A 15243-nucleotide genomic window follows, 5' to 3' on the forward strand; every position below is an offset into this window, starting at 1 on the left:
TTGTAATATATTTTCTTATTATCAGTCTGAAATTTTAGTTTACGACAAATTGTAGTATACTGCTGGATTTGGATGTTTAAGCTTGCCTATTGATGCTTATAATAATTTTTGTACATAACCCCTTTCTCCTATAGAGGACCAGTTTTCCTTCAAGTAGATTCTTATACCGACTTTTCAAGTTATCATTTCTTCTCCTTTATTCTCTGTCGACAGCTTTTTACTTCCCCATCTTCCTTCCTGCCTGTTCTTCCTTAATCCTTAAGCTTTTCCTGTATTCATGTGCAACATGATCTTAGGTAAGAGATATCTACTTCTTCCTTTTGTTTGTACTTGGCATCTTGTCCTTCGCTGTTACAGTTCTTCCCTGAAGACTTGTCCAAATTGTGGCTCAGTTGAAGCTCCATAGCCTCTAAGCACAATTTAGAATCAAGTGTACGTACTAAGTCCGGAGAAATAACTGATTAGGCTATAACCAAGTCCTTTGTCCGCCCCTGTACCGAGTCGTGTCAACTCGTGTTCAAGGGACTAGGCTACTTGGATCCTGAATATATATTATCGCGACTACCGATTAACTAATAAAAGTGATTTCTACCGTTATGGGGTTGTACTGCTTGAGCTGCTGACTTCCAAAAGGCTATTGACTTCTCACGAAAATGATGTCAACCTAGCCATTTTTGCCAGTGGGCAGGCCAACGGCAGTGCACTCATGGATGTGGTGGATCACCGGCTGCTGGGAAGGGAACCTTCAGGTAATCTTGAAATAAGTTCTAAGATTTTTCTCAGAACTTGCTCTTGCCTTCCCACGGGAGAAGGCAGCGGATAGGCCTTGCATGAAAGATGCTGTTCAAGAGCTGCAGCGCATAATTCAAACTGTAAATGAATAATTCACACATTTTACTGTAAAGTGAGGCTTGCTTCTCGTGTTTGGAAGGAAAAAAAAAAAAGAAGGTAAATCCAAACTCCAAACCTAACGCCTGGTGCATGAAGTAGTCGGAAAGAGATTTTTCCATTATTCTTGATCTGCTTCTCCCAAATGATTCAACAACTGGGATTTATGCCAAAAGCAAGTCATCAATCCTTAGGATACAACAAAAGGCAAGGAAATTTGCGTAAAATCAGTGCAGTGGATGCAAATATTCTCCACCACTACTACAACGTAAGATTATTCACAGCCAAACAGACAGAGCCAAGAAACATAAAACCACACCTCTCAACGGCGGTAGCGATAGCGTTTGAAATTGAAGTAAACGTGTAGAATACCACGTTCAAATGTGCACTTGAACCCCTTCTTATGGGAGTATTCCCATTCTTTGTTTACAATCCGAAATGCCTGCAATACAATTCCGAGTGATTAGACTGTTAAAACACTCAAAACAATATCATATCAGTCGGAAGACTTTCAGTTGGATAAGATTAACTTACTATGTCCTCATAAGGAGGTCCAGCATGAAACCTTATAATACAAGTCTCAGCACTGTTCCCATCCTTCTCAATAGTATAAGTTGGAGCTTTTGACTTATCAACAAGGTCAGGATAGAATATATTAAATTTATATCCTTGCACAATTTTCGGAGGCGGATTGTCGTGGTCATAATGTGTCTGATTGTATTTATTCCATTCGTATCCAGTGTGAACACGGTTGAAGTACTTTGGCTTCCTTGGTCGGTACTTGTCATGCCACCAATATACCTTCATACAAATCAGTTGATAAAAAAAGATTACAATGACTTCAAAGGAGTTTTCATTGAACGCGGATACCTATAATTCCTTCCATTATTTGAACACTAATAGATAATGCACAAAGGCGAAGACTGCTACCTGTGAGTCCAGGTTCACCTCGGCACTAGATCCAAACATTGCATCGCCTTCTTCCACGGCTCCCATGGCTTTCATTGCCTTCAGTTCAAAATTATCTTCTGGTGGAGTTGGCTTCGAAGCCATGGCTTCTTTAATCCGTCTTTGTTGTTCTTCTAACACAGCCATACGTTTCCGCTCCTGTAAATACAAACACTCAGTTAAGCCAACAAATTATGTCTTTCAAATTTCAACTAACAGCGACCAGAATCTAGCATCTCCAGTGAGTTACTGATGCACACAAAACTCAACTAAGCCTTCCTAACAATTGAAGGAATCCTAACTAATTTGTCCTGCATTGTTTACCAGTATAGCTCTGTCCTCTTCGGGATCGATTGCTTCTTCATTTTCATCGCCATGCAAAAGTTCTGGTGAAAAGGACCCAGCCTCTCTTTCTGCCTCCTCAGTCTCTTCCCTCAACATAGGTTCTGGAGAGTATGTTTCAGTGTCTACAAATCAAAGAATATTAGTCAACAACTTATGGAGCAATGCTCTGAGAAGTGAGAAGGAAACCATCAGCACACGAAAAATGGAAAAGGAATTATACCTTCCACATCATGGTCACTCTCCTCGGCTATTGGGCTTAAAACATTATCAGTTGTTAACTTCTCTTCAGCTGCCAAAGGATGCTCAAGACGTTGCAAATATTTGCGCAACATTTTAGCATGAATCTCCTTCAAACATGCCTGTAATTTGTGCACCCGTTACCTTGAGCAAATAAGTGCTCCACAACAAATAAGTTTCTAAAATGACGGTAAATTAGCTAACAACTTTGACTAACAAATACCTTTGCCTTGTATATGTGGAGGCGTTTAAGAACAGCCTCCCAGTACTCAACTACTTTTGCAGTTCCAGAACGCATCTGGGACTCAATTTGCACTTGTAAGGCCTCCAATTCACTATGACTCTTCCCTTGCAAGAGATTCCTGACATCTGCTTCAATGCTAGAGTGAAGACCCCTTTCTTCTGCCAGCAATTCGGCAGGAGGGGCCTCTCCACGTACCCTTGCTCGATCCAGTGCATCCTTTTTACGTGCTTCAGCTAGTTCCCAATCGCAAACCACCATCAATGCCTGTCAATTACACATAACAACGCATTGTTCAGTAGGCATAATACGCTATATATACAAGAAAGATCAACCATGTCCAGACAACTCAGCAGTTACTTACTTTCATGAAACAAATTTTAACAGAGTTCTACATTTATCTGGAGACATCAGGCCTTTTCTTTACGGGAAATAAACATATGATTGGACAGAAATATCGAGACAGATAGAGAGAAAAGGTGGAAGATAATCACAGCCATTAAAGAAAGTAAGAAATTCTGAGGGAGACAGCAACTCAGCACATCTTATCATTACTAAACCAGAAGCCAACTCCCATTCAAAGTACGTTCAAAACTTTAACGGTGAATGCAAAATAAAATTGCCCATGAAACCATATAAGTGTAGAAATTTCCTAAAGAGCATCTTTCTCTTCACACAGTACATACCATCCTGAAGAATGGTAAGAAAGCCACGAAAAGCATGAACAGAAAGGATCCTACCTCCCAATATTCTATATGTGTTGGTGTTTCCCTGCCTAAATCTAGATGCATTTTGATGTCATCCCGAAGCTCTTCCATCTCTTTTACAGTCAAGCCCTGCACCAACTCCAACATCAACATCATTAATTGCAGGAAATATCCAATGGCCTTCATTGTCAAGCACTAGATATGTAGATCAATTAAAGCACAATTTATAAGCAGAAATGAGCAAATACAAAGATATCTCAGAAAATTATCCCTTAGTAACAAAAGGAAATCCCAGAACTGTTAGTCAGAGAATACATTAAAACAATTGTATACTTTTGATATTGGCATCAACGGGCAACCGTCCCCCAATCCCAATGTATACTGTATGTCTATTTATTTAAGATGAATGGCTGTCTAAATAAGGGTGCCCATTTTGACGATTTTGTTAAGCTTTTCCATTTCTTTTACCATCAAGCACTCCAGTGATGCCCACATGAATGACTATAGAGAAAATCACACGCCCATGATTGTAAATATTATATGCATATGAATCAGATTCCAAACTCATAAGTGAACTAAACAAATACAATGAGATTTCAGACCCTCATTTTCTTATGGGGGAGAGGGAGAGGGAGAGAATTGATCTTCACAAAATTGTAATCTTACCAAAGATAATTAGAAAACACTAGTAAACTTAAATTACCAGGCGAAAGAAAACGAAGAAAAAAAAAGCAAGTGTTAATACATAACTACATCCAACCACCAAAATTTCATCAGAAAAATTGAAATCAGCGCCCCCATTAAATGATAGTACATTAAGAGCTAAGAAATGTTACTCAAAATGAAAAAGAAAAAGAAATTGATATAATTACAATACCAATATCAGATTCTAGAACATAAATGGATGTTTACCTTGAAAACCATGTATGGTTCATTAATTTCTATATCCAAATCATCTGAGCCATTAAGTTGCTTGGACAGAACATCAATAGGCTTAGTACGGCCTTCACGCAATCTAATCTCTGACCTGACTTTGCTTTGATCAAAATGGAACTGAAAATAAGATCAAAATGAGTCGTTTAAATGTACTGGAGTGGCAATAAGAGAAAGCACATCAGTATGATAATCATGAATAAAAGTTCAATAATGTAACTGAATTCAGTTGAAATTTAAATACAGTACCTCCTCTTCTTTCTTCTCCCAATCCTGAAATTCTGCCCGAGCACGTTCTCTAGCTAGCATGGCCTGCATAAGATGTACAGTCATAAACCAAAGCGTAGCTGGATGTCAACCATTAAAATCATAGGATAACTTCCCAATAGTTGCCATCCTCGCCAAAATTTTTCAACAACAAAATCTTAAGTTGATATTAGAGAAAGTAATATACCATTTCTTCCTCATGCCTAGCTTTTTCAAGAGCCCTTTCTTCTCTTCTCTTTTTGACCTTTTCTACCTCAGCCTGAAACATCAATTATATATCAAATTCAAATGAAATCAAAATCTGTGATGGATAAATGAATGCCAATTCTTGTTCTACACGGCCAAAGAAGCATCCATTTCTTATCTCATTACAAAAAGTGAGCCACAAATATGTAAACTGACCACATTGATGACTTTCAATTAACAAATTATACTGGACAACGCTAATAAACAAAACAAACATGGAAACGAAGAAAGGAAAAAAAAAAAGAAAAGAAAAAAAAAAGACATGAAGTTGAACAATAAAAATATTTGCAGTATTGCAGAATGGTCATAATCCACATAACATACCATCCTCTCCCTTTGTCTCTTCTTCTCAGCTTTAACAGAGAAATCATCAAGTGGCACACCTTGGACAACATCGCGCTCAATCTTCTTCCGCCACACAAATCTGCAACTCATGCAACATAAAGCAGCAATTAGTACAGTGCACGAGTAATAACAGAGGCAAAGTAATTAATGGCTTTTATTTAGGTGCCCCTCAAAAAGAAGCTTAGCTCTTGCCACCCATTAGAAACTTGTTCTAACAGATCTCATCTCCAATCATGACTATTCCCCTAGTTATCATTACACCCCTTTATTGCAATTGATGCTAGTAGACAGTTCTCTTACTCTGTATATCCATCTCAACTGGCTTTCCCAGACTTTAGAAAGTAAACAAGAATCCAGTGAAAAATAGAAGACATTTCATCAATAGTTGAGAGTTAATATGAGGTTAGGTCATGATAATGCCAATCAACTGAAAAATGAACACTTTCTATTAGCCGAAGAGAATTTTCAATTTTCATAATACAAAATTATATCGAGGCTACTTTGCGGTTCCCAAGCATAACAATTACCAACGTGCATAATTAGTTTCGTAAATCATAACAAGCAGACCTTGTGCACTGACTTCCTCGAACCTGCAGTGACTGGAGCCACCCTAAACTTTCAGCAATCCCAACTTTCCTCCAAATTCACCTCACAGTATCAATTTGTACACAAAATTACGAATACTTCACAGCTTAACCTAACAGATTGTAATTATAATTCGTCCAATAATCGAACAAAAAGGAGAATTTTTTTTTGATAAAGGAACAAAAAGGAGATACACAGTGAAATTATACAACCCAGCCAAAAACTTACGTCTCGTTGAGATTGGAATCGCCAAACGGGTTTGAATCATTGGAATAACCAGAAACGCTCTGTGTTTTTAACTTCTTGGCCACTTTCATCGCCTGAACAATCATAATCCCAACGGGGAATCGTTATTGCCTCCCAGAAAAACTAAAAAATAGATACAACAAGATTAACTATATAAACATATATATACCAAACCTTTCGCTGAGCTTTCTTGGCCAAATACTCAGTAATTTCTTCTTCAGTGACGTTCCTCGAGGACCTAGTTCTCTTCTTGCGCCCGTCATTGCTGTCACTGGAATCATCAGAGTCCCGATCCCGTGAGGAACTTCGCCGCCGGATTCGGCGACCACTTCTGCTACTACCTTCCCTGCGCTTGCTGGAGGTTCTAGGAGGGGAGGAATCGCGGCTGTCTGAATCATCAGACTCCGTATATGACTCGGATTCGGAATCATCTCTTTCTCGACGATTTCGACCAGTTCTCTTCGACGCCGACGAGGCTTCGCGCCTGCTCTTGCTACTCTTACCGTGACTACCCATGGTGCTAATCGAGAGGAGAGGAGGCCGTGAACGGAGAGATACTGATGGCGTGAACGATGATTTCAAATCGGCCTCTCGGGTGGGCTTGGGGTTTGGATATGCTATTGGAAACTGGTTTTTGGACTAGACTATGAAATTGGGCTGCCATTTGAGGCCTACTTTTAAAAGCCCAACGTACTCAGTTAGAATGCGATACAGAACTCCATCACCAGAAGTCCATAACTCCTTAACCGGCCCAACGTCGCCTTCGTCTCTTCTATGGCCCCGTTTGGCACTCCGGTCGCCACTCACTCACCACACCTCGGCGAGATCCACCGGTCGTTTGACAGTAGTTTGGTGTTTGGCTTCCCGGTCCGTTGAGCCTGCACTGCTCCAAATGCCGGTAGCACCAAAAGCAACTGAGAGATGCTTTTTTTCCTGCCGCAATAGAGTCACCGCAAGTTACTGTTACAACACGCGATGTTCCGTCTTTCGTAAATGACGGAAGTTTTTTTTTTTTTTTTAAATCTCATTAGTCATACACGTGGTGACATTACAATAATTTTAAATTTTTAACTTTTTAATTGTAATCGTGGCATCATATTATTACAACAAAGCATGTCAATTTTTGTTTAAGTTTAACAATATTTAATTAAATAATAGTTCAATCTTATTTTTTGGATTAGTTTTTTTAATTAAAAATTATTTTAAATTTAGTTATTTATAAAGTACAAAACAAATAATTAAGTATTATGATATATTAATTTAAAACATATATTAGTGTTATAAACTAAATTACTAATTTAATTTTTAGAAAATAAATCATCATATAACAAATATTAATTAACTAAATTAAGTTCACAAAATCATTTATTACAATTAATAATTAAAATTAGACAAATTTTATAATTTATTATCTCACTTCACCTCACCGCAGTTTTGTTCATCCAAACGCTCAACTGCACATCAACGCACCTCACCATAGTTTTTTTTGTGACATGCCAAACGTTTTTTGTCAGCATAACTCACCTCACAGCTGAGTAATTTTTTACCTCACAGCACCTCACCTCACAGTACTAAAATACAAAGCACTCCCAAACGGACCCTATGAGACAATTCTATGTTCTATGGGCCAGGACATGTCCCTCGCTTCTATTATTGCATTTCTTTTGTACTATGACTATAACCAACACGTTTTTTTTAATCGAGAACATGTTCACAACACAGCTATGTCAGCTCTAATCTCAGGCCGTTAACAAAGCTCGCTCCATGCTGGCGACAGTTAAACCGGACCGAAGTCAGTGCAGTGCAGGGAGAACCTCTCATACAAGGAAATAATGCCGAAACTGTTAGGGGTGAGAGTTGAACTGAAACCACCCGCTTTTGTAATGAATCATAACAGCCGACTTCACCATCCCAATCCAACACACTCCCATCTCAACACCGGCAAAGCTGTGCCCAATTTTAAAACACCGTTGGGCGCAATTTAACAGTGACCAGTCAGGAAGGTGAACACAGAGATGTACTTTTACCTGCGACGATGTGTGCACATGTATTGGCTGGCTAGCAGTCCATAATAGCATCCAGGCCATTAGATGCATGCTCCACCATCATGGCACAATCCCAAATCCTAATAACGCAATCAATCTACTAGAAGAAAGTTTTCAACCTCTCAACAGGTTCAGATTTTGTAGTTTGATCAAAGCATAGAATTTCTGATATTAAGTACAAAAATTTTGCGATCCTAGCCTCAAGCTGCAACCACATTTCCTAGCCTCCAAATGGTTTTACCTCAAAACAATGGTGAGATTTAGTTAACAGCAACCTCAGCAGACAGGTAAGTCGGGTGAAGGGAGTCTTGGCCTGAGGCTTTTGTCTTTGAGAGCTTGAGCACCTGCACTGCTTCCTCCACTTTGGCTGCCAAAGACTCGCGGGACTCCAATAACAAAAATAATTCTGAATTGTCCATCTCCAGAATCATTCCTGTAATTTTTGCAACTAGATCAGACTGCAGGTATAAAGAGACCATTGTTAATTCTGGATAACATAATAATTCTTTTGATGGCATATTTTAAGGGTTTTCCTCAACCAATTCAAATAATGTAGTACCAACACAAAAGCTATGTTTCTGCAGGCCTTCTTATTTCATTCCTAGAGACAATCTAGTTTCAATCATAAATTAACAAATTAAAACTTGGACTCGTATTTCAAGTTTCAACCTCCTCGGTGACTCTTCTAATTCTTCAGAAAAATGCATGATCAATAACAATTATAATAAAGTTCACAAAATACATTCACATATAGTCATAAAAAAAGAATTGACATCATAAAATAATTACCTTCTGTTTCTGGACAAGTGGGTAAAGACGTTCGCCAAGAATCTGTTTCTGCTGATTACGAGAAGCAGATGCAAGCATGCTGCTCAGAGTATCTAATTCTTTAGATGCAGTTTCAACTGAATGGGGAGCAGCAGGCAGGACACCAGATACAGTATTCACTTCACGAGCACGACCATTTGGTACATACTTAACCTATCCACACAGCAGTTTGTGACTTAAATGGATCACATACTTAAAATAAGAAATGTCCTGATTATATAAAAATACCTGCTAATAATCAAAAGAAAAGGAGAAGCAGCAAAAATGTGCTACCTACATAGATGCAGATACCTTTTAGAATAGTTCTAAAATACACATGAACTGGCATAAATCGCTAAACCCAATAATGTCAACAATATTTCTTGACTGACACTTTCCACAGGGTAGAAGATGATCCATTACATTGTCCTTGAAAAGATTTATTTAGAAAATTTCTGTCCATTTTTCTTGTTCATTATGCAAGCATACCTCGAAGAAAAAAGTAACTGGAATGTTTTTCATCTAAATAACACCTAGAAAGCTTTCCCCGTTATCCAGAATTGCACACAACCAAAAACATTTTATACAAAATCATATTTAGCTTGGTGGTTAAAATTGCAGATCTAACGGAATACAGAGATTTTTGGTTAAAAGGAAACAAAGAAAGAACCTACATTTGATAAGATCAAGTACAGCAAAAAAAACAACCATAAACTTCTGCATTTGATATATAACAGATAAGTATTATTTCTCCTTTGAAAGGAGGAAACGAACCTGCTGATTGTTCAAGTCTTTTGAAGAAGTCACTGATTGAGTGGGCTGTCGCAGATGCGGCATATATGCAACAGAGTGAGCACCAACTTGTAGATGTGATTGCCCATTAACCCTACCCCGGTTTTGCCTCTGATGTCTGAGACCATGAAGAACCTACATGAATTTCCAACAAGTCCAACTAAGCTAAGCCATTTTCAATCCACAAATGCAAATTATAATCGAATGACACATTTAGATTGTTTAATGTGAAAATGAAGAGTTTAACGTACTTGGGGCTTCAATAGTCAACAAAATTAGAATCCTCAGTCAAAGAAAATACTTACAGCTGGAAATGACGATGGCTGAAATCCTGGTCTTGTTGGAGGTGGAAAGCCGTTACTCCTCCACACAGGTCTCATACCCAAAGGCTGGTACATCAACCCAGGGACGCGGAGGCACTTGTGAAACAACACCAGGAGCCGTGTAATAAAGAGAAGGATATGTACCAGGGATAACATTAGCTGAAGGACCAGCTAGACCAGCCATACGCTGTGCAAACCGAAGCTGCAGTTGAGCTTGTCTGTCCTCTTTCCTTTGTGCAATAGCCACATATAAGGGTTTCCTATGGAACATATATCCTAAAAAAATGTTGAATGATAAGAGGAGTAGGAGGTCAAAAAAGCACAAATAATGAGCATAGAGACAAATAACAAATACCAATAAGCAATCAAGCATAAAAAGCAAAAAATAAAGTGTAATCAAGCCCTTGATGCTTCTTATACCATTCAAAAAAATATTTCTAAGATGCACTAACTAACATTCTAATGCCTAAGAGCCTTCCTTGAATGGTGGACTTCCCAGTGTCTGGTACATACACCAAGGGCGTATTTGTGATTCAGTTAAGCAACCAACAGGAGAAAAAAAAATCTCATTTGTTTGGTGCAAACAATGGCTCCAATGACTTGGTTGCTAAAAGCCAAGGAGGACAAAACTAAGAAGTTTCCATTTGCCAAATCAAGGCTAAAAAGTTAATTGATCATGTCACATGTTTATAGAAAAAATTGGAATCTATAGACAAATGTGGTAATCAAAATAAAGCAATAAGATTTTCAGCATCATCAAACTGGAGCTAATAATTAATATTGTGGAAAAAAGCAAAATTATGATTTTTTCGAGTAACTTATTTGCAAGCATACAAACACAGATGTTGCCACAATGAAATACAAAGGCTTTCATCCATGTTAAATAAATTACCATGAAGAGTATTCACAGCTTTAGCTGCCTCCTCTGGGCTGGAGAAACACACAAAACCAAACCCCCTACTTATTCCTTTGTCGTCTCGCATAAGTCTTGCTGAAGTAATTCCACCACATTGACTGAAGTGTTCTCTCAGCTCTTCTTCAGCGACATCATCATCAACGTTCTTCACATACACGTTTGAACCCTACAATTTAAACAAATATACATAATGATATGAAGCATAAATAGGCGAACATGGGGTCCAGTGGTAGAGTTGCAAGGTGCAACCTAGAGGTTATAGGTTCAATTCTTGAAAATAGCCTCTCCACATATAATGTGGGGTACTGTCTACATAAGTGTGTGTATGTTATCTGTCCCCAATTCCACCCATTGGGGGAGCCTATGCACAGGTGTTGTTTACTATTTTATATGAAGTATAAAATAGTATATTTAGATTAAGAGACAATGTGTGTCAAACTACCTAGTATTTTAAGATTTCCTCTTTGCGTTTCTCCTCATATTGATGATGTAAAATTTGCTCACGTTCTGCTTTCTTCTGCGCCCTTGCCACGTACAAAATCCTTGAGCCTACCCAACACAAGGTAAAACAGAACTGTTTAAAATTGGGTGATTGATTTGTATTATCAATTGAGGTAATGGGGAAACACAAAGTGTACCAAGCTCCAATCCGTTCATTGCTTCCAATGCTCGTCTGGCATCGTCTGGGTTTTCACAGTTAACAAAGCCAAAACCTTTGGAGGCACCATTGTCATCCTTTGCAATCACCAGGCTCACAATTTTCCCGAACTTTGAAAATTTGTTTTCCAGATGCTCTTCAGTCAAATCTGAATCCAAGTTCTTCACATACAAATTCGAATATTTGGAATCAGGACCAGTCAAAATCCGATCACTCTTTCTTATAAACTTCCCAACAAATCTGCACCATAATTTGTTTATAATAAAACCCGGGAGAAGAACTTAGGCAGAATTCCAGCACTAGAACATCTAAATATAATCGAAAGTCCTACCAGATTGAAAAATAATAAAGAACTCCACTTATTTCACCAAAAAGAAAAAACAAGAAGCAACTTACATCTGCTTCCCACCAACAGTGGAGCCATTCAGCTTCTCAATAGCAGTTTTTGCAGATTCTTCGGTCTCAAATTGAACATAACCATACCCTTTACTCTTTCCCTCCTCAGAAATGGCAACTTTGCATGAGAGTATATTCCCAAATTTCTGAAACAGATCTTGTAACCCCACATTATCAATCGAGTTGACCAAGTTCTGCATGAATATCCAAAAATCCATAATAGAATTAGAAGCTATGATAATTTGATCCTGAAAGCCATTGTTTGGTTGCTGTTTTCTTTTTTTAAAAGAACAGGAAATACCTTAACATAGACATTCCCGACTCCCATTTTCCTTGTGTCAGGATCACGCTGAGACCACATAACTCTTATTGCTTTCCCATTCAGCACCATATGGTTTTTTGTCTCAATTGCATAAGCAGCTGCGCCAATCATAAAACAGGAAGATCAAATAAAGTGACATCATATGAAGCCTCAAACAACAAATGGATCAAAAAAACAGAGAGAAAAACATTACATAAGATCCAAAAACTTTTCCATCGTGACCATCAAAGTCCAATAAAGATTTTATCATTGTAACACATTTTACATATAAATAATATACTACTTTTATATTTTATTTTGTAACCAAATATAACAATAGAGAAATTATTCTTGAAATGAATAATTCTTACATCTTTGGTGTTCTAAACATTGTAAACTCAAAAGTCAAAACACGTAACAGCATAGCATAAAGACCAATGATTTATCAGGATACATAACATTTTTTCTTTGAAAAAGCCCTCATAACTCAAACAGAGGCCTGGAGTCTGGAGAATATATGTGGATTTCGCACTCTACATTCTCCTTTATTCCCATTTTCCAACAACAAACTTTCAACCAAGAAAGAAAACTAAGTCAAAACCACAATCACCTCAATTTCTTGCCCTTTTCTATTATCTCACGACTGCCAAAACATGATCAAGCAATCAATCAAGTTAGCAAACACAAAGTACTCCCTATCATGCAAATTCTCTAAGAAAAAAATTCCTATCACGAAATATTATTTTACAATTCTCAAACGAACAGAAAATCGCAGTAATTCCCAAAATAATCAAATCAAAATCAAAATATACAATATTCAACAATTCCAATCAAGAAAAGAAATCAAAATCCAAAACTCTAATCGTTTTTGATCCCCCTACATTTTTTCGCAGCAGCCAAACAGAGAAAAAAAAATCAAAAGACTCAAAAAGCTTCACTCCAATATATAAATACTCAAACATTAAGAAATCAATAAGCGTCGAACGAGGAGAGGCATTGCGTTATATTATATTATACCGTCCTGCGGAGACACGAAGTTGACGTAACCGTAACAGAGGGAGCGACCGGTGGTGGAGTCTCGACAGAGGCGTACGGAACCAATGCTCTTAAACTCGGCAAAAATATCGGCAAGCTGGCCATCGGTGACGTCAGGATGAAGGTCCCCGACGTAAAGAGACGTCGTCGATTGCGTCACAACCGCCGATGGAAGCTCCATTGGAATCGTTTCTAATGAAAACTCAAGAACGAACACAGAAGAAAAGGATAGGCAATGACAGCGGCTGCGTTTACCGTTTAGCAGTTTTGAGGAACACTAGAGAGTGAGATTTCTGTTTCGGTTAGTAAAGAGTGATTTATGAGAGAAGAAAGAAGGGAAGAAGACGAAGGAAGGATATCCATTCCGGAGAGGCAGAGAGAGGAGGGGCGTGTGGATTCTGCAGGGACGCTAGGAGGTTAGGCCGTAAACGGGCAACCCCTAATAACACTTACAATGGTATTATTTTGTCTAGGCCAATAAATATGTATCGGGTTTTGTGTTTTGTTGATGTGGTTGTATTGGGTTTTATGTTTTGCTAATGTGACTGTATTGCGATATGTGTTTTGCTGATGTGGCTGTATTGGAGGATTGTGTTTTGGTGAACCTTTATTGTGGACAATATGAAGGGAATGAGAATTTATTGGCTTGGGTGGGAAGAAAAAATGTATAGGAATTTATGTTTTGTTGATGTAGCTATATTGGAAGACGTGTTTTGTTGATGTGAGTGTATTGAGAGACGTGTTTGGCTTTATTTTTTATGTAATAGAGATGAGACCCAATAGTGATTTTTGTTGGGCCAACAAAATGGGACCATTGCAATTGCTCTAAGAGATTCGGAGGGAATAGCCATGCCAAAGCGCGCTTTGGGCGCGTTATGAACACCTTCCGGTGGATTATACAAAATTGAGTTATAAGATAACTAGAAATAGGATTTGCCTATTTTAACTTATATTTAGGAATAAAAGATAGAAATAGGAAAATGGAAAAGGAATTACTAAAAATTTTCACATCATAATGTTAATATCTACATAAAGGGTATTGATAACGTGTACCTTAATGACAATTGTTAAGAATTCATTACAACATATCACAGTATGTCATGTGTGATGAATATTTTTCTTAACTGCTTTTTAAAATTTAAAATACATATTTTTCTCAAATTCCAACACATTTTTCAGCCTTACCGTCTATGACGAGATAACTTTGAGATAGATACATATTTTTTAAAGATGTATTAATTATTTTGAAGATTTCAATATGCATTTAATATGGATGTTTTACATAAACAAATGACAACTAATAGTAAGTCATGCGAACTCACTATTTGAGTCTCTCTATTTAAATATTTTCAATCATTAGATGCGGATATTCATATACCTAAGATTTTTTTTTTTTGAAAACCTAAGAATCTTTCTTAATATTTGTATATGTATATGTGTTTATATATATATAAATAGTATGAAGTAACAACATTTATGTTGTTTCTAATTATTAAAGGAAGGAAAATCGAAAATATGTCAAAGTTACCTAATTAGCCTAAAATTCTTATGGCGAAAATAAATAGATCGTGACTTCCTGAATAATCGCATCATAAAGAATGAACGCACGTGTGCAATACACAGGAGAGAGAGACTGAGACTGCGAAGGAGGTGAAAGGCCCAAGCGGTGGGCCCGGTGGTGGCCTAAATGAGTGCTTCAAAAATTTTATTTTAAACACAACCAACATGCTGCTTCTTCTTCAACAGTAATAAATCCTTTCTAGCCAGACCTTAACCCAAGTGTACGCCCTGTGTTATGGACACGTGTCGTTCTGTTTCACCTGGATTCTCTTTTTAACAGTGTGTAAAAAACCCACGGTTAAAAGAGTTTGGGCCTCATAGGCTCTTTATTGAATAATAGGGATAAGTATCACAGAAGTCTTTGTATTTTACAAAATGGATTGATTAAGTCCTCTTATTTTTTTTTTGGTCATTCAAGTCCC

General features: G+C 37.6%; 1 protein-coding gene and 1 pseudogene across 6 annotated transcripts; both read right to left on the reverse strand.

The window, feature by feature from the left end:
* Nucleotides 1-46: 46 nt before the first annotated feature.
* On the reverse strand, nt 47-6544 carry LOC119998861 (cactin-like). Of its 6 annotated transcripts, none has more exons than XR_005468302.1 (15): nt 6163-6544; nt 5971-6062; nt 5137-5236; nt 4754-4825; nt 4549-4611; nt 4279-4419; nt 3400-3495; nt 2642-2926; nt 2402-2540; nt 2161-2303; nt 1819-1995; nt 1423-1689; nt 1208-1330; nt 968-1042; nt 47-851 (listed from the first exon to the last, which is right to left on the reverse strand). XR_005468302.1 is itself a non-coding variant. In XM_038846326.1 (13 exons), exons 1-13 carry the CDS (start codon nt 6502-6504, stop codon nt 1211-1213), a joined length of 2037 nt encoding a protein of 678 aa, XP_038702254.1. In that variant the 5' UTR covers nt 6505-6543; the 3' UTR covers nt 1084-1210. The 6 variants fall into 6 exon arrangements, 3 of the variants coding, with proteins under 3 accessions (XP_038702254.1, XP_038702255.1, XP_038702256.1); XR_005468301.1 differs by having other exon boundaries at nt 968-1045; XR_005468300.1 differs by having other exon boundaries at nt 968-1077.
* Nucleotides 6545-8117: 1573 nt separating this feature from the next.
* LOC119998490 lies at nt 8118-13647 on the reverse strand (annotated as a pseudogene).
* Nucleotides 13648-15243: the final 1596 nt, after the last annotated feature.

This window comes from Tripterygium wilfordii, chromosome 5 (assembly GCF_013401445.1).
Source record: "Tripterygium wilfordii isolate XIE 37 chromosome 5, ASM1340144v1, whole genome shotgun sequence".
NCBI classification, from domain to species: Eukaryota; Viridiplantae; Streptophyta; class Magnoliopsida; order Celastrales; family Celastraceae; genus Tripterygium; species Tripterygium wilfordii.

Excerpts from the sequence above, each read along its gene's own strand:
- LOC119998861 (XM_038846326.1), bottom strand. The coding sequence starts at position 6,504 with ATGGGTAGTCACGGTAAGAGTAGCAAGAGCAGGCGCGAAGCCTCGTCG. Across the intron at positions 3,496-4,278 it reads AACCATACATGGTTTTCAAG|GGCTTGACTGTAAAAGAGAT; the intron begins GTAAACATCCAT and ends GAGTTGGTGCAG. Across the intron at positions 2,927-3,399 it reads CACATATAGAATATTGGGAG|GCATTGATGGTGGTTTGCGA; the intron begins GTAGGATCCTTT and ends TGTAATTGACAG.